The sequence below is a fragment of the Taudactylus pleione genome, unplaced genomic scaffold (assembly GCF_031769625.1).
Source record: "Taudactylus pleione unplaced genomic scaffold, aTauple2 ptg000422l, whole genome shotgun sequence".
Taxonomy (NCBI): Eukaryota; Metazoa; Chordata; class Amphibia; order Anura; family Myobatrachidae; genus Taudactylus; species Taudactylus pleione.
This window is the reverse complement of record NW_028284824.1, coordinates 1753666-1778362: the sequence shown is the minus strand read 5'-3', so window position 1 is coordinate 1778362 and position 24697 is coordinate 1753666. Positions and strand designations below refer to the sequence as shown.

General features: G+C 45.7%; 1 protein-coding gene across 2 annotated transcripts in view; it reads right to left on the bottom strand.

Annotated features, from left to right (window-relative positions):
- HBEGF (heparin binding EGF like growth factor) overlaps nucleotides 1-24697 on the bottom strand; it is a 77520-nt gene that overhangs the window by 48708 nt on the left and 4115 nt on the right. The window contains exon 3 of one of the 2 annotated variants that reach the window (XM_088447167.1): nucleotides 12959-13036. The exons of the other annotated variant lie outside the window; for it this stretch is intronic. Coding sequence (XP_088303293.1) covers nucleotides 12959-13036 — 78 coding nt within the window. The remainder of the gene's footprint in view (nucleotides 1-12958; nucleotides 13037-24697) is intronic. 2 annotated transcript variants of the gene reach the window in all.

Below are 24697 nucleotides of genomic sequence, written 5' to 3'. Positions count from 1 at the left end.
AATGTTATTAGACAAAACGTGCCGACTTCAGATTTACACCCGGTGGTCACTTTAATAAAAACACATTTCTAGTAGGGGGTAGGATCCTTCTTTACCCCCAGACCAGCCTAAGATCTTTATAGGATGGATTTAATAGGGTGCTACAACTAGTCCTAAGACATTCCGGTCCATAGTGACATGATAGCATCAGGAAGTTGTGGAGATTTGTCGGTTGCACATTAATGCTGTGGATCTCCTGTTCCAACACATTCCAAAGGTACTGTATTGGATTGTGATCTGGTGACAGTGGAGGCCTTTGGGGTACACTATTAGTCATTGTCATGTTCTTGGAACTAGCTTGAGATGGAGTGTTATCCTGCTGCAAGAAGCATTTCATAAGATAGGTAGACCATGGCCATAAAGGGATGCACATGGTCATTAAGGGGCCAAATGTGTCAAGCAAACATTCCCCACACCATTAAGCTACTATCACCATCCTGAACTTTTAATACAAGTCAGCATGGTTCCATGATTCTTGTTTACACCAAATACTGACCCTACCATCAGCAGAATCTACATTCATCAGACCAGGTGGTGTTATTCTAATCTTCAACTGTCCGGTTTTGGTGAGCCTGTGTCCACTGTAGCCTCAGCTTCTTGTCCTTAAGTGTCAGGAGTGGAACCCGATGTATTCTTCTGCTGCTGTAGCTCTTCCATTTCAAGGTTCAACATAGTATGTATTTTTTAAATTAAGAAATAAATAAAATGTAACAAATACATTGAATATATGCATTTAACAGAAATAACTTTCATATTTAAATAGAATACATTTAATAAATTAAATCCATTTATAATAAAGAATTGTAATAAGGAAATACAAAAATATTCTAATAAATTTCTAGAACCTTTAATTTTAAAAACAGAGATACTACTGAATAATAGGTTAAAAAAATATGAAACAAACTAATGTATGTAAAAAAATAAGAAAGTTAATAGGGACATTAGACTATGAAATATGCAAACTGAGGACATTCTTAAAAAAAATGTCAGTTTACCCAAAAAGAAACATTAGGTCAAATATTACATTTATTGAATTACTATGAATCTCTTATCAAAAATAAAAAAAAATTTATAAGCCTTGATTCAACTCCCGTTTGGAAAGTAAAAATTGTGAACTGCATTGAGTGGTACATTTAAACGAGGATTCTAACCACTAGTTGGGTTCATTTGGTACTTCTAACATGTAAAGGCAAACAAAACTAAAAAAAAAAACACAAACAAGAAAAAAAAAAACCACTGGCTAATATATTTTCCAAAAACCACTCAGAAAATTTATGATTAAATTAGGTCAAGAACATCTATTTAACACTTACCCAAAACAGGTTCATTAATAATAAAAAAAGAAATTTTTTATATAAAAAAAATTTTGGGTAAACATAATATACTATAAAAATAGCAATTTTAATGGTATACTGTGCGTGAACTTGAAACTATTTAGCCAGAATCAAAAGGTTTTATGTAACCATCCATATTACATTGATTAAAAAAATACTATTCCTAATATAGTGGAAAAATCTATATATCGAAAAATTGCGGCTTTTACATTACTCCTGGCCACTATGAACCCATGGCTTTGCAATAGTAATGCCCCTTATACATTATTTCACACAGTAATGCCCCGTACACAATATACCACAATAATGCCCTTTACAGATTAGACCACATAGTAGTAGTGCCCCATAAAACACATTATTCCACACAATAGTAGTGCCTCTTACACGTTATGCCCCCCCAGCAACTCACTTCCATGTGTCCTTCCAGCAGCCTCTTGCCTCCCCCTGTGCACCATCAGCAACCAGCAGGTGTGGATTTTGGGTTGGGCCGCCAGCCAGGGGCGCAGAGAGGGGGGGGTGGGTACAGATTACCGGGGCCCGGGCTTCCTGAGGGGCCCGGCTCCGCTCCCCCTCCCTCACAGCAGCCCAGCACACAGCATGTGCTGAGCTGCAGTGGAGACTGCTCGTGGCTGCTGAGCAGCAGCCACAGCAGTCTCCTATGCCTGTGGGGGGGAGCGATCACACTGATCATGCCCCCCCTGGCTTTGAGCAGGACTGAGGGGGCCCAGAGCACCCCCCTCCCCAGCGCGCACAGCTCCACTTCGCGGCACTGCAAATCTTTTTTTCCCGGGAAGGGGGCGTGGCCACGCCTCCCACCATTAGGCCATGCCCCCTATTACCCGGGCCCGCCGCGGCTCTCAGCGGGCCTGCCGCCAGCTAATTACAGCTCACCGGCAGATATGGACAGCCAGAATCTGTCGCTGGTCGCGAGCCAAATTGTAGCTAGCAGCCAATAAGGAGCTGCCACTGCTGATTGGCTGCTGGTCCGCAAGCTCTGACTGCCTCGCAACCGGCGGCGCTGTCTCTCCATGACTGCCTACCAGTGCGCCAGGTGTAACCAGCATATGGGCTGGCAACAAATCAACATTGCTGACACCTGGGTCCCCCTCAATGGCCCTTGTGTGCGTGACTGTGTACAGGGAGAGCGGCGGGCCACAGAGGCAGCTCGGGCACCATAGCAGCAGCACCACTTGCACCCACGGTAGTTACCCCACTGTTTGCAAGCATGTTATGAAACAGTGGGGTCCTTTTTAGGATCAATGGAATGGGGTAATAGGCAAGGATAATGTAAACAAATAAAGTTTGAAGGTGTACTTCAGGGTCCAGTCTTCAACCCGGGCAATGCCGGGTATCCCAGTTAGATATAAATAAAGCAGTAAACTCAGTGGAGAATATGTACAACGTAATTATTATTACATTTTCTGAATATTAAATCAAAATGAAAGTAACACTGAAATCATAACAGACAAATTCTAAATAAAAATGTATAGAAGGGTGATTGGAAGGAGGGAAAGGGAGAGGAAGGCGGCATACAGTGCACTACATACCCAGAGAAGACCAGCTTCACTCCAAACTGGGCAACTGTCTGTGGTATGTAGAATACCAGGGATCCCAGGTTGCACAGCACAGTGTCGTGAAGAAGAGCGGTTACATATTCCATTGATGCTATGTACCATATTTAATTAATTAGGGCTTGCATTGTTGGGGCACTAGGTTGATTCCAGTTTAAAGCAATCAATAGTTTAGCCGCATTGTGAATGTGGCCGCATAATTTATTCTGCGACTAAAGGTGCGTACACACTGGGCGATAAAGTGGACGACTGAACGATAACGAAATCGTTATCGTTCAGTCGTCCACTTTATCGTCCATTTTTAAGCCCAAAAAGATGAACGATGACGACGACGCGGGTCGTTCGTCATCATCGTTCATCGGGCTGACATGCAGGCCAACCTGACGATCTCGTCAGGTTGCTGCATGTCAGGGAATGGGGGAGAGAGCCCGGCGCTGAACGATATCGTTAATGATATCATTCAGCGGCTGTGCTCAATGTCATAAACGGCATTGAGCACAGCCTGCCGGGGACAGACTAGACGATATCGCTCAGGCAGCATATCGTCTAGTGTGTATGCACCTTTAGAGAGAGATCTGAGGGCTGTGCAAAGAAGCATATGTAACCAACCCCTAGGGGTGGAAATACGGATACCTGCCTCACACTTTTGTTACTGGCTCATGCACTTTAGAATGCTGTTTGCATGGTATTCTGGGGGGGAAAATCGGCAGCAATGTTGGAGGACACAGACTGTTACATCACTGCCGCAGGGGGTGTACGAGGAGTAAATTTGTTGTGCTCATGTTGAGAATGGATTTTTTCTCTTTCACCCTAGGGGGACAGAGCCAGGGCAACCTTAATAGCAGTGTAGGCCTGGGGCAAAGCAATCCACTTGGGCCCCTAACCACCCATTCACGGGAATAAAAATATAAGCGGTCAACAAAATTAAACCTTTAAATTTAGTGGTACTTTAAACAAAATCAACGTTTAACCAAATAAAAATGATGTAAAGTGAGGTTATTTACTGGGTGCATGGCTGCTGATCTCCCCCCTCCTGACTGTGTGCATGGGTGCTACCCCCCTCCCCCCCCGCAGTACTGTGTGCATGGCTGTTGCCCCCCTCCCCGCAGTACTGTGTAAATGGCTGCTGATTTCCCCCCTCCTGACTGTGTGCATGGCTGCTGCCCCCCTCCCCCGCAGTACTGTGTGCATGGCTGCTGTTTTCCCCCCTCCTGACTGTGTGCATGGCTGCTGCCCCCCTCCCCCCCCGCAGTACTGTGTGCATGGCTGCTGATTTCCCCCCTCCTGACTGTGTGCATGGCTGCTGATTTCCCCCCTCCTGACTGTGTGCATGGCTGCTGCCCCCCTCCCCCCACAGTACTGTGTGCATGGCTGCTGATTTCCCCCCTCCTGACTGTGTGCATGGCTGCTGCCCCCCTCCCCGCAGTACTGTGTGCATGGCTGCTGATTTCCCCCCTCCTGACTGTGTGCATGGCTGCTGCCCCCCTCCCCCCCTCGCAGTACTGCTGATCTACCCCCCTGCTGACTGCATGCATGGCTGCTGCCCTCCTTCCCCCACAGTACTGTGTGCATGGCTGCTGCCCTCCTTCCCCCACAGTACTGTGTGCATGACTGCTGCCCCCCCTCCCCCCGCAGTACTGTGTGCACGACTGCTGCCCCCTCCCCCCGCAGTACTGTGTACATGGCTGCTGATCTACCCCCCTCCTGACTGTGTGCATGGCTGCTGCCCCCTGCAGTACTGTGTGCATGGCTGCTGCCACCCTCCCCGCAGTACTGTGTGCATGGCTGCAGCCCCCCTCCCCCGCAGTACTGTATGCATGGCTGCTGCCCCCCTGCAGTACTGTGTGCATGGCTGCTGCCCCCCTCCCCGCAGTATGGTGTGCATGGCTGCTGCTGCTGCCCCCCTCCCCTGCAGTACTGGGTGCATGGCTGCTGCCCCCCTCCCCCCGCAGTACTGTGTGCATGACTGCTGATTTCCCCCCTCCTGACTGTGTGCATGGGTGCTTACCCCCTCCCCTTGCAGTACTGTGTGCATGGCTGCTGCCCCCCTCCCCGCAGTACTGTGTGCATGGCTGCTGATTTCCCCCCTCCTGACTGTGTGCATGGCTGCTGCCCCCCCTCCCCCCACAGTACTGTGTGCATGGCTGCTGATTTCCCCCCTCCTGACTGTGTGCATGGCTGCTGCCCCCCCCCGCAGTACTGTGTGCATGGCTGCTGCCCCCGCAGTACTGTGTGCATGGCTGCTGCCCCCCTCCCCCCGCAGTACTGCATGCATGGCTGCTGCCCTCCTCCCCCCGCAGTACTGTGTACATGGCTCCTGATCTACCCCCCTCCTGACTGCATGCATGGCTGCTGCCCCCCGCAGTACCGTGTGCATGGCTGCTGCCCTCCTCCCCCCGCAGTACTGTGTGCATGGCTACTGATCTACCCCCTTCCCGATTGTGTGCATGGCTGCTGCCCCCCTTCCCCCCGCAGTACTGTGTGCATGGCTGCTGCTCCCCTCCCCCCGCAGTACTGTGTGCACGACTGCTGCCCCCCTCCCCCCTGCAGTACTGTGTGCACGACTGCTGCCCCCCTTCCCCCGCAGTACTGTGTACATGGCTGCTGATCTACCTCCCTCCTGACTGTGTGCATGGCTGCTGCCCCCCGCAGTACTGTGTGCATGGCTGCTGCCACCCTCCCCCGCAGTACTGTATGCATGGCTGCTGCCCCCCCGCAGTACTGTGTGCATGGCTGCTTCCCCCCCTCCCCCCGCAGTACTGTGTGCATGACTGCTGCCCCCCTTCCCCCGCAGTACTATGAGCATGGCTGCTGCCCCCCTTCCCCCGCAGTACTGTGAGCATGGATGCTGCCCCCCCCACAGTACTGTGTACATGGCTGCTGCCCCCCTCCCCGCAGTATGGTGTGCATGGCTGCTGCTGCCCCCCTCCCCTGCAGTACTGGGTGCATGGCTGCTGAGCTACCCCCCTCCTGACTGTGTGCATGGCTGTTGCCCCCCTCCCCCCGCAGTACTGTGTGCATGGCTGCTGCCCCCCTTCCCCCGCAGTACCGTGAGCATGGCTGCTGCCCCCCTTCCCCCGCAGTACTGTGAGCATGGATGCTGCCCCCCTTCCCCCGCAGTACTGTGAGCATGGATGCTGCCCCCTCCCCCCGCAGTACTGTGTGCATGGCTGCTATATATGAACAAATTTTGATGCTAAGAAAGTCATAAACCTGTTCATGGTCCGATTGTGTATATACACCAGGATTTCAGCATTATAACATATTGCTTTTAAATATTGATGCACAATTTGTCCAGTAGATCTGCATTTGAAGAAATTTCAATGAATTTTCAAATTTGTATTGAGATTCGGCAAAACGGTATCCAGCCGATTCCAGCATCTGTAATTATCCAGTCCAGTATTATTCGTAAAGTCCCATTTTTCTAACATTTATTTTGCCTCATACAGAATACCATACTGTATGTCCTGCCTCTGTCCCAAATGACTATTAGTGGAAGCAGACCTGACAAATTAAATATGTTTTGTAAATGGAGACTGCAAATAATAACCTAGTACGACTCGGACTGCCAAGATCTGAGGATGACATAATGTGCTGCTGAAATTTAATTTTACAATTACGTGCCTCAAAGCGAATGATTAAGAATCATAGCTGCCAACTGTCCTTAATTTCCACTGGCAGTTCTAGGTTTTAAAGTTTTGCTCCTGGAAATCTTTCTCCCTAGAAATGTCTCTATTTTTATTTTTGACAAAATGCACAAACAACTTTAGATTGGTCATGTGTTTGTGTGTGTGTATATATATATATTATTGCCCTAACGAACATAGCTCTCTAAGAGGTTAACAACCATTTAAAATTATAGAGATTCTAGCAAAGTGGCCCGGTGACCTTAGTCTGCCCAACCGATGTATCGCGCTCCGTACCCCACTCTAACTGCTGCTCATCCTGCCCATCCCCCACCCCCGTCCCATCCCCATGGTGGCCAGCTGGGTCCTCTTCTTCTGCAGACAGATTACCAGACAGTGGTTTACAGATTACTAAACTACTGTCTGGTAATCTGGAAGAAATACATAAAAATTTATATAATTAGTTATATAAAATAGCCAACGCGACACTCTCAGGGAATTTTTCCGAAATATCAACATCAAATTATATGAACATTCCAAAAGTCGCAGTCTGTGTAATTCAATAATTCAAAAGCTCATTGTGCAGCAAAATAACTTTTATCTGCATTGTATAAATGTAACATATGTACTATAGATTCCAAAATAGCCATCATTTATAGAAGATATTTAAGTCTCATCTCACCACCCGCTCTGCTGACGTTTCAGGGCGGCTATATCAAGGCTACACAGGAATGATCTTTTCAAGCGAATTGTTGGTGAAAAAAGGAGGTAAGTCTCTCGAACACCATCTGAAGATGGCGTTAGTATAGTGAGGCTCCCTCCGGTATTATTTCACAATTTGACAATAGTAAATCTCAGTGGCCTCACAAGGGGGGTGCGGACCGCATCCGGGTGTCACCCACCAAGGGGTGACACCAAAGTGCCGATGCCTCCTCAGTGACAGGAGCCAGGTGCTGACTATAGCATTACCTGCAGCACTCGGTTCCTGACACAGTGAGGGAGCCGGCACTGCAAAATAAACTGGTCCCTGGGGGCAGTCCGCATCTCCGGAGTGACAAAAACGGGGGTATGGGCCGCTAGGCCATGCTCCTACCCAAGAGGCCATGCCCTCTTTTAACGCTACCAGGCAGCTCACCCAACCCGCACAGTGTGCCAGAACCAGGGTTGCCTACCCTCCCGATTCGGGCGGGAGCCTCCCGATAAACTGGTGCAGCTCCCGCCCCCCTGGAAAGGCAGGCAAGCCTCCCGCCGATCCCCCGACCCTGCCAATACCTGTTAAACCCCCGCAGCGGGAGGGCCGCTGCCACGATTCACGATGAATCGCATCATTTTGGCTCCACCACCCTGCCTCTCAATGCCAGTTTTTTCGACATTGTGTAGTGGGGACGGGGCCAAATTGACATGATCGCGTGGCCCGCCCCCCGTCACGCCCGCAAACCGACCTCAGCCCATCCGGACACGGCCCCTTTTGCCGGCCACACCCCCTGTTCTGCCGATCTGGCTGCTCCCCCCACGGAAGAAGCAGCCAGATAGTCGGCAAGAATGGCCAGAACAGGTAGGGACGTTACTGGTAAATCTGACCAAATCGCATTCCCATTAGAGGTAGGGGAAATGCATTCAGGATTCTAATCAGATGCAAAATTTAAGGGCATGGAAAAGATATTTGTTATGTCATCCAAATACATTTCAGTGATGCTAAAATAATGTGAAAATGATACACAAACTGAGCAAACATGCCATAATGTGATTTGAAGCTCAGTAAGACCCGTATAGACAGTACAACATGATTACACAGGAAAGGGTCCATAAAAGTTATTTAAAATTGTTGGGCAGAGCAATAGAGATTTTCTGACTACAGCTATAGCTCAATGTTATGTATACAGTCGGAGGCCTAGGGCCCCATGAGGCCTAAATCCGCAAGCTAGTCCTTTTGCGTTCTTTACCCGCCTGCTTTCCTTTACTCCTCCTACTTCACTAACCTCAATATTTTTAACTCCCTAAGCCCACACCTCATACTTGTTACCCATCTTTACCTATTCCTCTGTAACTGTCTCATTTCCTTCTGTAACCCAGGTTACGGGTTAGAGAAATATGCTGAATTAATAAGACTGTATATATGGGTGTATATTTCATATATTTACACTTGAGGGAATTTAACTAATTAAAATTGGTAAACGTATGTTGCATATATTAGTAAACATGTATGTGTTGCTACAAATATATAAAAGAAAAACAAATATGTAAACTATATATATGATTTAATCCATGTATAATAGGTATATGTGATTCATGTATTTATATATGGGTTGATGTGGTACTTTTTCTGTGGTGAGGATGTGCTCCAGTGTGTGGGATGTACATCAACTGTGGTGGAAGGGGGTGGAGTGATACTGCTGGGAGTAAGTTGGTTCCTGTCAGAGAAAGAGAGTCCGGTTTTCAGGAGATAGAGAACAGCTCTCAGCACAGCTGACAGAGTCTGCAGATCTCTCCCTACAGTGTCACCAGGGGGGTGGAGTCAGACAGGGAGCAGGGAAGCTGGTGGGAGAAGTGGTACTCACCCTGCCCAGAGAGGCGATTGCGGTGGCCAGCGCTTGTGGGAACTGACGGTGACAAGAGGTGCCCTGCTGACATTGAAGGTGGAGTTGCAGCACATCTTCACTGCTAAGAGGCAGCGTTCCAGGAAAGGGGGCGCACCTGCAGTTTAGGAGGCGAGCAGGCAGCAGTTGAGGTCAGCAGCAGCAGAGATGAGTCAGTCAGCTGAGGGGGCTCAGCTGTAATAGGAGACAATGCAGCACCTAAGGGGCCGGACTATTCAGCCACCAGGGAGGAAATGGCTGCATTTAGCAAAATTCAAGGGTCTGTCAGCTGAGCAGAGCCCGGACAGCAGAAGTCCCTGCTACTATAGGAGGTGGTGAGCACTCACATAGCACCAATGGCAGACATAGGAGATATATCATTCACCTACTGTATAAATGCTCACTATAGCTGTCAGCTAGATAGGAGAGCAAGCAGTGAGTGATTGGAACACAATATTATACTCAGTACTTCCAAGAAATCTTCAGTTTGAGAGGAGAGCTGGGGGAGCATAATAGGAGTATTAATTGTGCCAGAGGATTACATATATTGAAATATATCCTCCCCTCACTCAGGTATCTATATAACAACTTTATGTGAGGTAATTCAGTGACAGGCCGTCAGGGATTCGGTCATTGGGAAAACTGCTAATTCCAGGCGTTAAGCAATTCAACTTTAAACTTTGCAGCAGCTCCAACTAGAAATACTGCCAATTACAGGATATACACTTTCCTTGGGATAAATAAGTATATTACTACAGTTGCAGATATAGTATAGAGGATGTCAGAGCACCGAGACTAATTGGTGAACGCCAAACCTAAGAGGGACAGGATTTGAACAGGATTACTATTATCATTTATTTACTGGGTTATCTACCCCAAATTACTTAATTCCTATTAACATTTGGGTTTTCCCAAGTAGGCCCAGACTGACTACTAATACTTGGGAGGAGGCATTGCTAACAAAAAGAGGTACACCACTTAACATGAGTTTAAGGGTGGATAAAAAAAGATTACATAGGAGTTAGTAACCTGGTGTCCCTAGAGAGGGTAAAAGGGGGGTTACACTTCACTTCTCTCATTTTGGTTGGGGATAGATCCTCTTCAGTAAATGGACCCTGATGTCATCATGTACTATACACGTGGATATCTATTGGGAATAGTAACCTGTGCCAAGCGAAGTGAACCCGCAAGGGTACAAGTTTCTACCGTTGGTGGCCAGATACTACATTTGGGAGAAAATAACAGCGCTTTAAAGGCCGCATTTCTGCCCTCAGTCGACGTCACGTTCGGGTACATTAACTGAAGGAGATCTATACACAACCCTCTGATTTTCTGTCTATAGTGCTTTGTCCTCCCTTTACCCCAGCCTTTATATTTTTACTCCTCCCTCTTTACCTACATTGCCTATCCAGTCCCTCTTTACCTGGCAACTTTCTCCCTCATTCCTCTCATGATGATGACCCATATTCTTTACCTCATTCCCTTTACCTGCCCAATTCTATTTTCTCACCCTCTTTACCAGCATCAGTAGTTTTAGCTTCCCCCTATAACTTGCCTCATTTTCTTCAATCCTCCCCCATTCCTTTCACTCCCATCGTCCACCCTGCCCCCTCAAACTTTACCCCATCCTCCTGCTGTATTTTATCATAAGCAACCTTCTCCAATGCCAGTGTAATAATAACACACACACATACACTCTCTCTTTCTTTCCTCACTCTGGCCCCATAAAGTATACGACCGTTTTGCACCCCCAAAATCTCTCAGCTCGCAGGCGCGCACTCTCCGCCCCCTCATCATCTGAACCAAGCGGGACTGGGGAGAGGGGAGACTCAGCAATGGGCTACAGAGCGGGCAGAGCAGCAGGGAGTGGAGGGCAGGATCTCGGGCGGGGGAAGCAAGTGAGGGAGCAGCTTTGTCCGGGCTATGAGTGAGAGAAGGGGCAGGGCCTCCCTCCAGCTCTCTACTGAGCACTGAGACTGCTGTATGGATCGGGGAAGGTCTTCTGCCCGTCACACACACACGCTGATGCCACACATGACCCCCTGGCTCAGCTCACCACTACATTCTCTCAGCGCCGGTTAAAGCTCCTCCCTCCTATGGACCTTTTAAATATGAAAAAAAAAACTCCCACAACTTGATTGCAATGCCGATGGCGGTTTCAGACCGGCCCCCTAGGAGCCCCCAGGCTGCCTGTGCCGCCTTGTGGATAATCCACCACTGTATACAATAGAGGAGTACATTTAGAAATTCCATTAAAGTAACACCAGTACTCTGTGAAAGAAATCAGCTGTAATGTTTTGAATATCAGGACGACAATATCCCCTCATTGCCTCCATACCCTTTATTGCCCCCTCACTGCCCCCACTCCTGTATAATTTAACACTAACATTTTTACTTCCTATTTTGGATTCCGTAACAGTAATACCTTCAACCTATTAGCACAAAATAAGACCTCTTAAATATTACAATCAGATTTTCCACCCCCGATTCCACTTGCTTCTAGCCACATGAAATATATCACCAAATCCACCCCCATCGCCCATGCATCTCTTTCTGATGCCAACCAATATAGTAATCTAACAAATCTCAAATATTTCACCAGTTTCCCGTCACATTGAAGACCTTTTAAATGTGTCTATAGGGCTGATTCTGATTCAAAGCAAGAATAAAGTCACTTTGTAAATGGATCAATGTTGTACTGCAAGGGGTGCAAATACATTTATTTGTTTTTATGTTTTTTTTTCATGCAGGGTAGATATTAGCTGCTTTCACATGTAGCCCACAAATTTATTTTTACACTGCAACTTAAGGCGGGTATCCACTTGTAGATATACAAATGACAGCACGATTACGACATTGCAATCGTGCTGTCGTTTGTATACCTAGTGATGTGCCTAGCCTGAATGTTCAGTCCCGGCACATCCCTCATCCCCGCACATGCAGAACCTGACGAGATCGTCAGGTTGACCTGCATGTACGGGCGATGTCGGATGTCAGAAGCGACCAGCGGGCACGTGCATCGCTGGTCGCATCTGACCAAAACATGCCCGATGCATGCGCGATTTGCAAGCGATTGCACTATAACTATGTCGTTATCGTGCAATCGCTTGGCTAAATCGCTAAGTGGATACCCCCCATTACATAATTTGGGTTTGGACACCTCCCTCTCATATCTAAGCTGGGTACACACTGTACAGTATACAATTGTTTATTCCTATGGTAAAATATTGCATCACTGTACATACTGCACAGATCCGTATTTTAACACGGATATAATATAATACAAATTAATGTAAGTGGCGCACAAAGCTCATAAATAATGCATGTGTAAAGTAAAATAAAAAGCGTGACCTGTGCATCGATATTATAAACACTCCCTATTTAAGGTGGCTGCCAAACCTTCCAAAATGTGATCTATCAAAAAAAAAAAAAATCACAGAAAGAAATGATTACAAAAAATGAAGGAGCGGCGCCTTCAGTGTACCAATTCTATTTAGTGGTTACTATAGCAGGAAAATTTTAGACCAAGTCCATGAGGTCTAGAAACAAGTCCTTGCAAAATCTTCGTGTGATCCCCACGATGCAGATCTCAAAGAAAACAGACAAAAACAAAAACAAACACAAACATAGTGTAATCTGAAACAATATATATATATATATATATATATATATATATAAATAAACATATACGTATTGTAGTGCTTGCGTGCAAAAGTAGTGAAGGTAAACACAGGACAAACACATGTGTTGGAAGCACTCCACTCGTGTTAAAATCATAAACTCCAGCACCCAGAGTATAAAAAGCCTCGTACCAGCTATAACTTTTCGTATTTCAGTATCTAAAGGATCTCTCCATTTTGAGTTCTTTCCAAATCCAGGAACAAATCCAACTATACATAAAGATACAAAATAAAGAGCCTCCAATAGTGTAATAGGTTTAAATAACACATACACTTTAATAAAGATAAAATAAAGACTCGTACAATGTAACAATAATTAAAGGGCTTATCTGTCCAGTAGTATGGAGGTAAAACAGGAGGTCCTCCTCGACGCATTTCGTTCCGCTGTGGTCTCTGTGGACTTCTTCAGGAGTGGATATAGCGATAAAGGTATTACCAATGCCTTTCCCGTATCAGTGTATCATATATATGTAAAGGCAGTGGTTCCCAAACTGTGTGCCGCGGCACCCTAGGGTGCCTCGGGACTTTTGCAGGGGTGCCTCAGGTTGGTGGTTCAGGGCCAAATCAAACTCTTTATGGTCAATGTAATGTAAGTATGTGCACAAACAGAAGCACAAACCTGACCACCACTAAATAACCAAACCAGGTCAGCACAATTTACTTCACTGTACTATGTCATTACATATTTTTCGGAATTTCTCAATAACAAACTTTTGACTTAGGGGTGCCGTGATACAATGCTGATGCACTAGGGCGCCGTTATTCAAAAAAGTTTGGGAACCACTGTGCTAAGGGATAGCACTTTTAGCTCTAGTGTCTCTGTTTCCTCCTGGCTTTATAATATGTGAGCAGCGGCCATATTTCTAGAGACACAGGCGGCTGCCATTTTCAATGTGTCTAAAGTTCTATATTGTAGTTGCCAGGCAAAGCGGCTTCCTAAAGCAGGTAGAATTTCAGAACAAAGTTAATTGATGGGTTTAAAATGAAGCTGATATAAACCAACATTATAAAAATACACAAAAATATACAGAAATATATACACATCTGAGCCCAAGTATAAATTAGACATAATGTATATAAAGTGTGTCTAAAAGTATATAAAAATTTTATATATACATTCATAGATTTATATATAAGTTAATTAAAAAGAAACATATATTAAAGGAAAATATGATATATAAGGTTGAGAATTTAAATAATGGACACATCTTAAAAAAAGATAATCCAAATAAAACAATAACATCAAAAAAGCATGGGACTATATAAGGCTTCTGAAAAATACAAGACAAAAAACGCATTATTAAAAAAAATTAAAAAATTTATATATATATATATATATATATATATATATATAGTGTAGGGGATATAGAGGTGCACTGATTGTAATGTGACAATCCAATATATATGAAATAAGTATTAAACAAATAAATAAATTACCATATGTGACACATCTCAAAGAGTCGTTGAGTGGCTGCTCCAATATAGTGATAGGGTTTGGATAAAGTGAAAAAAAAAGCACCAACTAGTACATTAAAAAAATCACACAAAAAAACCCTTTTTAAAAAGAACACAGAAAGTGAAAAAAACTGGTGATGGATCCACTACTTATCTGATAAGATGTTCTTCGGTCATATGACCATTAAGGAGGGATATGGAAAAGAAAAACAAAAGAAAAACAACATAGAGTGTACCAAACCACACTGTGTATTGCTTCATACAAGCCAGTAATCAATTAGACCCTTTTAGGGTTAATTTCTCTCCCAAGGGGAAATTTTTTCAAGACACATTCCAGGGTCAAAATAATATAAACGATACAGGTGACAAACAATGGTAAAAAAAAAACACACGTACAAAAAATAAGAATAGTAAATGCTTACCTGTCCATTAAGGGGGGGGGGGTCAAGATACAAATAAAATTATATTTTTGACAATAGTAGGCGCTTCTTTTATATATATATATATATATATATATATATATATATATATATATATATAGCGTTCCCGCTAGGCTGTTTTGGTGGGGCGCGGCGCCCTGCCCTCCTTCTGGAGGGCAAAAAGCACCCTGCCCTCCAGGAGGAGGGCAAAAAGCGCCCTGCCCTCACAGCCTGCGGGAGCCGCTCTCACCCGCGGGACGCAGTGTCCCGCGGGTGGAGAAACATGTGGTGACCCTGTCACCGCCGGAGAATAGACGCCGGGCGCATGCGCCCGGCATCTAGTCTCCCTGTCTGCAGGGCTTGGGGGCTGCCCGGCGTGTCCGTAAGTGCCGGGCACGCCCCCAAGAGTGACGAAAAGAGGACGCGTCTTATAGACACGCCCCCTTTTCCGATGACCACGCCCCCTTCTCGGTCACGCGCGCGCTCGGGCATGCCCTCTCTAGCTCCGGCGCCCTGCCTCCCGCCGGAGCTAGAGGGAACACTATATATATATATATATATTACACATACATACATACACACACACACACACACACAACTGTTCAAAAGTTTGGGGTCACTTAGAAATGTCCTTATTTTTTAAAGAAAAGCATTGTTTTTTTCAATGAAGATAATATTAAATTAATCAGAAATACACTCTATACATTGTTAATCTGGTAAATGACTATACTAGCTGCAAACATCTGGTTTTTAAAAGAATATCTACATAGGTGTATAGAGGCCCATTTCTAGCAATCCTCACTCCAGTGTTCTAATGGTACACTGTGTATGAAAGCGCGTTAGAAGACTAATGGATGATTAGAAACCATTGAAAACCCTTGTGCAATTATGTTAGCATAGCTAGCTATAAAACTAGCTGTGCAAACATAGAAGAAGCTATAAAACTGGCCTTCCTTTGAGCTAGTTGAGTATCTGGAGCATCACATTTGTGGGTTCAATTATACTCTCCAAATGGCCAGAAAAATAAAACTTTCATGTGAAACTCGACATTCTATTCTTGTTCTTAGAAATGAAGGCTATTCCATGCGAGAAATTGTCAAGAAACCGAACATTTCCTACAACGGTGTGTACTACTCCCTTCAGAGAACAGCACAAACAGGCTCTAATCAGAGTAGAAAGAGAAGTGGGAGGCCCCGATGCACAACTGTACAAGACGAGTACATTAGAGTCTCTAGTTTGAGAAATAGATGCCTCACAAGTCCTCAACTGGCAGCTTCATTGAATAGTACCCGCAAAACGCCAGTGTCAAAGTCTACAGTGAAGAGGCGACTCCGGGATGCAGGCCTTCTAGGCAGAGTGGCAAAGAAAAAAAACATATCTGAGACAGGCCAATAAAAGGAAAAGATTAATATGGGCAAGAGAACACAGACATTAGACAGAGGAAGATTGGAAAAAAGTGTTATGGACAGACGAATCAAAGTTTGAGGTATTTGGATCACACAGAAGAACATTTGTGAGATGCAGAACAAGTTTTAAGATACTGGAAGAGTGCCTGACGCCATCTGTCAAGCTTGGTGGAGGTAATGTGATGGTCTGGGGCTGCTTTGGTGCTGGTAAAGTGGGAGATTTGTACAAGGTAAAAGGAATTTTGAATAAGGAAGGCTATCACTCCATTTTGAAACGCCATGCCATACCCCGTGGACAGCGCACAGGACAATGATTCAAAGCACACCTCCAAATTTTGCAAGAACTATTTAGGAAAGAAGCAGGCGGCTGGTATTCTGTCTGTAATGGAGTGGCCAGCACAGTCACCAGATCTCAACCCTGTTGAGCTGTTGTGGGAGCAGCTTGACCGTATGGTACGCAAGAAGTGCCCATCAAGCCAATCCAACTTGTGGGAGGTGCTTCAGGAAGCGTGGGGTGAAATTTCTTCAGATTACCTCAACAAATTAACAGCTAGAATGCCAAAGGTCTGCAATGCTGTAATTGGTGCAAAAGGAGGAAAGCAAAGCTTGAAAAACAAAATTATTATTTCAAATAAAAATCATTATTTCTAACCTTGCCTATGTCTTGACTATATGTTCTATTCATTTTGCAACTCATTTGATAAATAAAAGTCAGTTTTCATGTAAAACACGAAATTGTCTGGGTGAACTTTTGAACAGTACATGTATATTTTATCACCCAGCATCAAAAGTTCTGATCCTCAAGTCTGTCTATGCTGAACTACGGGTTCAGGCTGCTGCAGATGGCCGGGAGTGGTGCCAGTATTGGGGGCATTCAGGGCCAGCAGCAACTAGTTCCTCTCATCTGCTGGTAGAGCCCTCTTCCTGCCTGGCTAGCTGCAGGTGGTGCTGGACGAGCTGCTGCTGGTCATGAGCTGCTCCCCTGAGAAGCACGTCAAGAATGGAGAAGACTTTCCTGCAGGGCTGGCTCAGCCATGGTGGAAGGTGGCTACAGCTGGTGCCAGGAAGTCTCATGCCCCGGGCTCCCCTTTTCATTCTCTTGGCCAACTGCTGCCATTCAGGACTAAGATGCAGATACTGTAGAGGCACAGGATGGGCACCTGCTGAGCGGGGACATCCCCTTCCCCAGATCTGCCCAACAGCATCCAGAGCCCCAGGACACCCAGCTCCTCTCCCTCATTGCCCAGCTTTGGCACACCCTGGTCCATGCTGACCTCTTCCCCTCTGCCGCCTCCCCCCAAGCAGCAGCTGGCTGCACTCCACTCTGCCAGCCTCAACCTCAACGCCCTGCATAGCACAGATACTGACAGGGTCTACCCCCAGCATCCCCTCCTCCATCAACCTGGCCTTCTTCTACAGCTTTGCCCTGGTCTATGTAACCCATATCCTGGCATGAAGGTCTCCTGATTCAGTAGCCCATTCTCTGCTTGGATCAGTATCACCCAGCAGTAACAGAGCCTACTTATACTGGAATAGTTAGCAGCATGTACAAACTGCGATCCTGAAGGTAAGTATTGGGTGGTAGGGGGAGGGTTAGGGTGCTGGGTTAGGCATTAGGGGGGAGGGTTAGGCACTAGGGGGGCCAGTTAGGTTTAAGGTGCGGGGAGGTAAGCTTTAGACAATAGGGGAGAGGTTAAGTTTAGGCACCAGAGAGGGAGCGTTAGGTTTAGGGAGTGCGGAGGGGGAAGTTAGGTTTAGGCACTGGGGGGGGAGGAGTTTAGGTACTGGGGAAGGAGGGTTAGTGGTAGGGGTAAGGGTTAGATTTTCCTTCCGTCCTTATGGGTGACGGAATTCTGACTGTCGGAATGCCACTATTGATATTCTGTCCAGCAGCATCCCGACCACCAGGATCTCATACCCAACCTGCACAATCATCTATCATATCCTCAATTACTGCAATGGTCTGATAGAAAATTGTACAGTGTACACCCAGCTTAAATCTCTGTACATTGTACATCTGCCCTACCTGCAGTGCAGCATGGTTTTACCAAGGTACAAAATACCTTTTTTTTTTTCTTTGCACACAACTCAGAATCTGCTCCTCTATCTGCAACAAACTAACTTACCCATCCCAGCCCAATGGTTCCAATGTAAGAATGTTACACCTTGCATCCAGACAGCCTTAATGAAGCATTAAAATTCAGTGGTAGATGTACACTATGTAGACAAAAGTGATTGGATACGGACAGATCAACGAGATTTTATTGATGTCAGTACTTCGTAGGTCCACCACGTGCAGTAATTACTAGCGTTCCCGCTAGGCTGTTTTAGCGGGGCGCGGCACCCTGTCCTCCTTCTGCAAAAAGCACCCATCCCTCCAGGAGGAGGGCAAAAAGCGCCCTGCCCTCCAGGAGGAGGGCAAAAAGCGCCCTGCCCTCACAGCCTGCGGGTGCCGTACTCACCCGCGGGACACAGTGTCCCGCGGGTAGAGAAACATGCGGTGTCCCGGTCACCGCCGGAGAATAGACGCCGGGCGCATGCGCCCGGCATCTATTCTCCCTTTCTGCAGCGCTTGGGGGCTGCCTGGCATGTCTGTAAGCGCCGGGCATGCCCCCAAGTATGACGAAAAGGGGACGCGTCTTATAGACACACACCCTTTTCATGACCACGCCCCCTTTTCAGGCACGCGTGCGCCTTCAGCACGCGCTTAAAGATGCCCTCTCTAGCTCCGGCGCCCTGCCTGCCTCCGGAGCTAGAGTTAACTCTAAATTACTGTAGACATCCTTCTTGACAAACTGTCCACAAGTTCTTGCACAACAGCAGGCGGTATGTTTTGCCATTCCGCCTTATGTACAGTGACCAACTGTGACACCGAAGAAGGTGGAGTCGGCCTAGAACACACCCGCGGCTCCAATTCATCGAAGAGGTTCTCAATGGGGTTTAGAGCTGGATTCTTCTGTATACCAGTCCAGCGTCGCCCTGGAAACATGACAGGTAGCATTGTCGGCCTGATAAAAACATTTATTGTTTTTGTAGAACTGCAAGTGCATGGGCCTCCCTACGTCGTGTTCTTCTCGAAAACGCCACATTAGTGACCATGTGGAACTCGTGTGCAATGGGATGTTTCACTTGCGTGGGGGTGTCCTATCACTTTTGTCTACATGGTGTACTAAGCCTTGGAAAGAGATAAAGTGGATGGAGATAGTACCAACTAATCAGCTCCTAACACTTCAAACACAGGGTGTAAAGTGGAAATTAGGAGCCGATTGGTTCGTACTTTCACTCTCTCTCCACTATCTCCCCTCCACGGCTTAGTACATTGTAAATTGATTTGCTAGGATTCCTCTTATAAATTTCTTCTACTTTCTATAGACATAGAAATCAGTTTTATTTGCAACCGATTTGATAAGCATACAGACTTACCAAAAGGCCCCTCAATATGCATGGCCAGCCAGCAAAATTGGGCGGGCATTCAAATTTGCCTGTCCAGATAGGTCATTGTTACTAGTTCCTGCGGCCAGCAAAACAGGTCGGTTAGTTGGTCAACTGTACAAACAGGCAGATGTGTACGATATATCTTTCGGCTATATATGGTAGTGCCAATATTGCAAGTTTTCCCTCACATTTCTATGGAGTACAAGAGAAAACTTGAGAGGCATGCGGGAGCTATGTGCCATTCCAGAACGGCACATCACGCCCATTGTATTGAATTGAATTTCCTCCATAGAATTCTCTATTGCAGTCAGGACCTGCATGCAATTGCGTAGGTTTATATTCAAGACTGGTGCACACAAATATATTAGAGACTATAGACCTGATTCATTACGGATCGCGATTGCAGCTGTGATTACGCACACAGTCCCACTGTGAAAATATGCTAATGAATGCAATCACAGCCTAAACTAAGGAAGCCCACTGTACCTTACACACATCCACAATACTCTGCAAGTCTGCGAAATCATCGTTAACATCAAGTACCATCGTAGCCTCATGCACACTTGCACAAGGCCTGACCTTACTCAGAAATTGCCAACCTCATCGCACGCAGTGAAAGCCCAAGATGCGTATGGCATTGTTGCGGCTAATTTATGCACGCCCCTGCTATGGCGTTCAAATTGGCACGCCTGTGTTTCACCAGCCATCCACCCCATCACCACCCCCAAATGGTCACTTCCTGTCAATTACTCTGCGATGGGTTTACGTAGTCCAGACTCCGATCGCAGTGAGACCTTTGCACACTGCTATGCATACGTATGCACATAACGCAACAATCGTCTGTCTGCATGCTTAATCGCAATTGCCATCTGTAATGAATCAGGCCCTATATCCCTGAGAAGACAAGGATAATAGCAGGTATACCTGCAGAGGAAGTAGTAACACAAACAGCAATAAAACTCAGATATAGTCCAAAATGGGGACTGTCAGTTGACAGAATCATAAGGGTTACAAACTGTGGTCAGGACGCGCAGTAGACAAGGATAACATGAACAGGCTGATAGTACTGGTGCCAGATCAGGATAACCAGAACAAGCAAAGGTTAGGGCTGGTGTAAAACATACTTGCCGACTATCTGGCTGCCCCTTCCGGGAGGGAGCAGCCAGATCGGCATTACTGGGGGGCGTGGCCAGCAAACGGGGGTGGGGCCGGCCAGATGACACATCTTGTGGGCGGAGTGGGGGACGGAGCCACGCGAGCGCACCATTTTGGCCCCGCCCCCGCTACACACTGCCGATATTACCGGCAGTGTGATGCAGGGGGTGGTGCCAAAATGACGCGAATCGTGTCACCATCCCCCTTCGCTGCCGGCGGTTTTACAAACAATTGGGGTGGGCCGGGAGGGGTCGGTGGCAGCCGGGAGACTTGCCTGCCTTCCCGGGAGGTCGGGAGCGGCACCCGATTTTCGGGAGACTCCCGACCAAATCGGGAGGGTAGGTAAGTGTGGTGTAAAAACACCAGACTTCAAACTGATACAGAATAAAAACAACTAGCAAACTAATGCGGAGTACACTTGCTGATCAACTCTGCAGATCAGATAAACGCCCGACCTGACAAAGCGGTTATCCGATCGGTGTGCACCCTGTACACACTGAGCAATGTTTAGCTCACTGTCATTTCTTCAATGGGATCGGGAGGTTTGTGGATTGGAATTCCTAAGCAGGATATACAATCCTATCCTATCCTCCAGAACTGACCACTGCAGCAGCGTTTGAAGCCATTTATTGACTGAAGGTGTGTATACACCAGATGATATTTTGCATGATTTGGCCAATTCTAACGCATCGGAATGACAAATCGTGCAGTACCCACTAACAGTAATGATACCGATGCGCGGTCCCACGGGTCATTTGTTGTATCCTCAGATCTTACCTACATGCAATAAGATCTGGCAATCTTGTTAACGAGATTAAGGTCGTTTGTCAGATTGCACAGTATTTTGCAAGATAACGTTTGTCCGGGCTTGCCACGGAGTTGACGGGGGGGAGTTCAATGGAAATAGTTGACGACATCGTATCAGGCTGATTATAAAAATGTTGGCTTATAATTGTATAGTGTGTATCAAACTTAGGGCTCCGATTCACTACGGATCGCTATGGCGATCGGAGCTGCAATTACACACGCAGACCCACTGTGAAAATATGCTAATAGCTGCAATCACAATGCCATCGCAGGCCAACATAAAGACGCCCACATCCCCTCTCTCACATCCGTAATACTTTGCAAGTCTGCGAAGACATCGGTACCATCAAGTAACATCGGAGCCTCACGCACAATTACAACAGATCTGACCTTACTCAGAAATTGCTATCTTCGTCGCATGCAGTGGGAGCTCAAGCTGTATATGGCATTGCAGTGGATAATTTATGGACGCTCCTGTAACGGCGTTCAAATACACTGACACGTCTGCGTTTCGCTGACCCCTCCCCCCCTCAACACCCCCAAATGCCCACTTCCTGTTAATCACCCTGCAATGGGTCTGCGTTATCGCAGCGATTCCTTTGCGCACGCGTAGCACGCAGCAATTGGCCGTCTGTGTGTGTAATCGCAATAGCGATCCCAGTGGGACATATAGTGCATCTGGAAAGTATTCACAGCACTTCACTTTTTCCACATTTTGTTATGTTACAGCCTTATTCCAAAATGGAATAAATTCATTTTTGTCCTCAAAATTCTACACACAATACCCCATAATGACAACGTGTAAAAAGGTTTTTTTGAGATTTTTGCAAATTGAATAAAAAAAAAAACAACAAAGAAATCACATGTACATAAGTAGTCACAGCCTTTGCTCAATTCTTTGTTGATGCACCTTTGGCAGCAATTACAGCCTCAAGTCTTTTTGAATATGATGCCACAAGCTTGGCACACCTATCTTTGGGCAGTTTCGCCCATTCCTTTTTGCAGCACCTCTCAAGCTCCATCAGGTTGGATGGGAAGCATCGGTGCACAGCCATTTTCAGATCTCTACAGAGATGTTCAATCGTATTCAAGTCTGGGCTCTGGCTGGGCCACTCAAGGACATTCACAGATTTGTCCTGAAGCCACTCTTTTGATATCTTGGCTGTGTGCTTAGGGTCGCTGTGAATACTTTCCGGATGCACTGTATCAATCTGTCAGGATTATAAACCTGACTGGGATAGAAACCATAACAGGATAATGGGGATAGTTTACCACTATGTAATTCTTGTGACCTAGTAATAGTTAATTAGTATAACTAATTTATAAGCAAATATATGGGAGCTACTTTGCTATGCTACCACATTAAATAAAAAACAAACAAACAAACATGGAATTGGTACATTTTAAAATGTTGTTGATCTGATGTAATGATTGCATTTTAGCATAACAAGAATCTAAGTTTATGGTACGATGTATGTGACACTAAGGGGGGAATTCAATTGCCGTTGAAGGGTGCGAATTTCCATTGCTGCGGGGTTTAAACGCTGGCAACTGTAGCCCGTCTTGCACCTGCCGTCCGTCCACATTCACACAAGTGCTCGCTACCCTATGGTAGCAAACACTTTTGTGCAAGAGAACACTGCCAGGTACAGTGATTCGCCCATAATTGAATTCCCCCCATAGGGTTGCCAGATCATCTTTAACCCAGGACACATGAATTACACAGATTCTGTGGCTCGCTGACTTCAAATCTCCATTTCTCCTGGTTTTACTCAGCCCCAGATCCTGTGTAATTCACATATCATTATTAAAAGGGGATGATCGAGCAACCCTAGTGACACAGCTGAAGATTGTTTAATGAGATACATCACCACAAATGATGACTATAAACAGTGTAAATATTGTTAAGTATCTTTGAAAAAGTTCCACGTGAATAGACAAAACATGCCGGGGAAAACACTGCCAATGCCATGTCTCATGTGCATAGGATTACATGATGACTGTGATTTACATGGATTTCTGCTTCTAATGGAATAAATGTATCTACAAATAAAGGAGGTGATCTCTGCTGTCCATCTGTAAATAAAGTGACCTCTTACTGCTATCAAGTGAATTCCACCTATTGCATAGCATGTGACTAATGTAATGTACTAATGCAGTGATGGAATTACAGGAGGCTACACTCTGTGACTGTATGCTGTTTGGGTATACTGCGCACTATAACTATGTGCAGAGGACTGCAATGTGGGCATGATTCTCCGGAATAACATTCATTACTCATGTAGCATGTTAGTCAGAAAGGGATTTTCATATTCTGTTTTATTACAGGGGGTATCTGAATTAAGATAGGTATATGGCTGTTTATGTAATGAACATATGTATAAACATACATTGATACATGATCGATGGTTTCTTTTGTTGTAATGGATTAATAAATATGACTTTTGTAAATTCCATATGTGTTTGTTTATTCTGCTATGCAAATGTGTGTCTAGAGGCTATCAAATGATTTTTACAGCAATGATTGGTAAATATTTTCTTATTTTACTCCGCCCATTATATAAAAACATAAAATAAGACACACACATACACAGTATTAAATGAACAAAACATTTTGCTGTCAGGCTACTATTTACTTTTACTTGCTACTAATACTCCTACTGTCTCACTAGAGGTGGGATAATTGTGATACATCCCGCCACTTACTGCATGCATGGTGGCGTTTATTAAAACCATATGCATGTAGTTTTGTTATTAAAACCACAAAAGGACAGCTCTTCCGATAGGAGCTGTACTTTGCGGCATGAGGACTCCCAGGTTTATGATCAGGGAGTCCTTTTGTGCATGCGGAGTGGTGGATCAGACTGGATCTCTCACAGAGAATTATGCGTAAAGAAGCCTGCAGGCTTCTATTAGGTAACGCAATCTATAGATCGGGTGCAAGCTCAGGAAAGTTTTGCTTTCCGGAGCTTAATACATATGGGAAATGCTATCAAACATATGAAAATAGATAAAAGTACCAACCAATTAGCTCCTGTAATTTTACAGGCTGTGCTAGAAAAATAACAGTTAGAAGCTGATAGGTTGCTAAGAGCAACTTCTGCATTTTCTCTCTCCCCAAGAATTGATAAATTTCCCCCTCTGTTTCTTTCGGGATGTGGCCAATACATGGGATGCCGACAGTTAGAATAGTG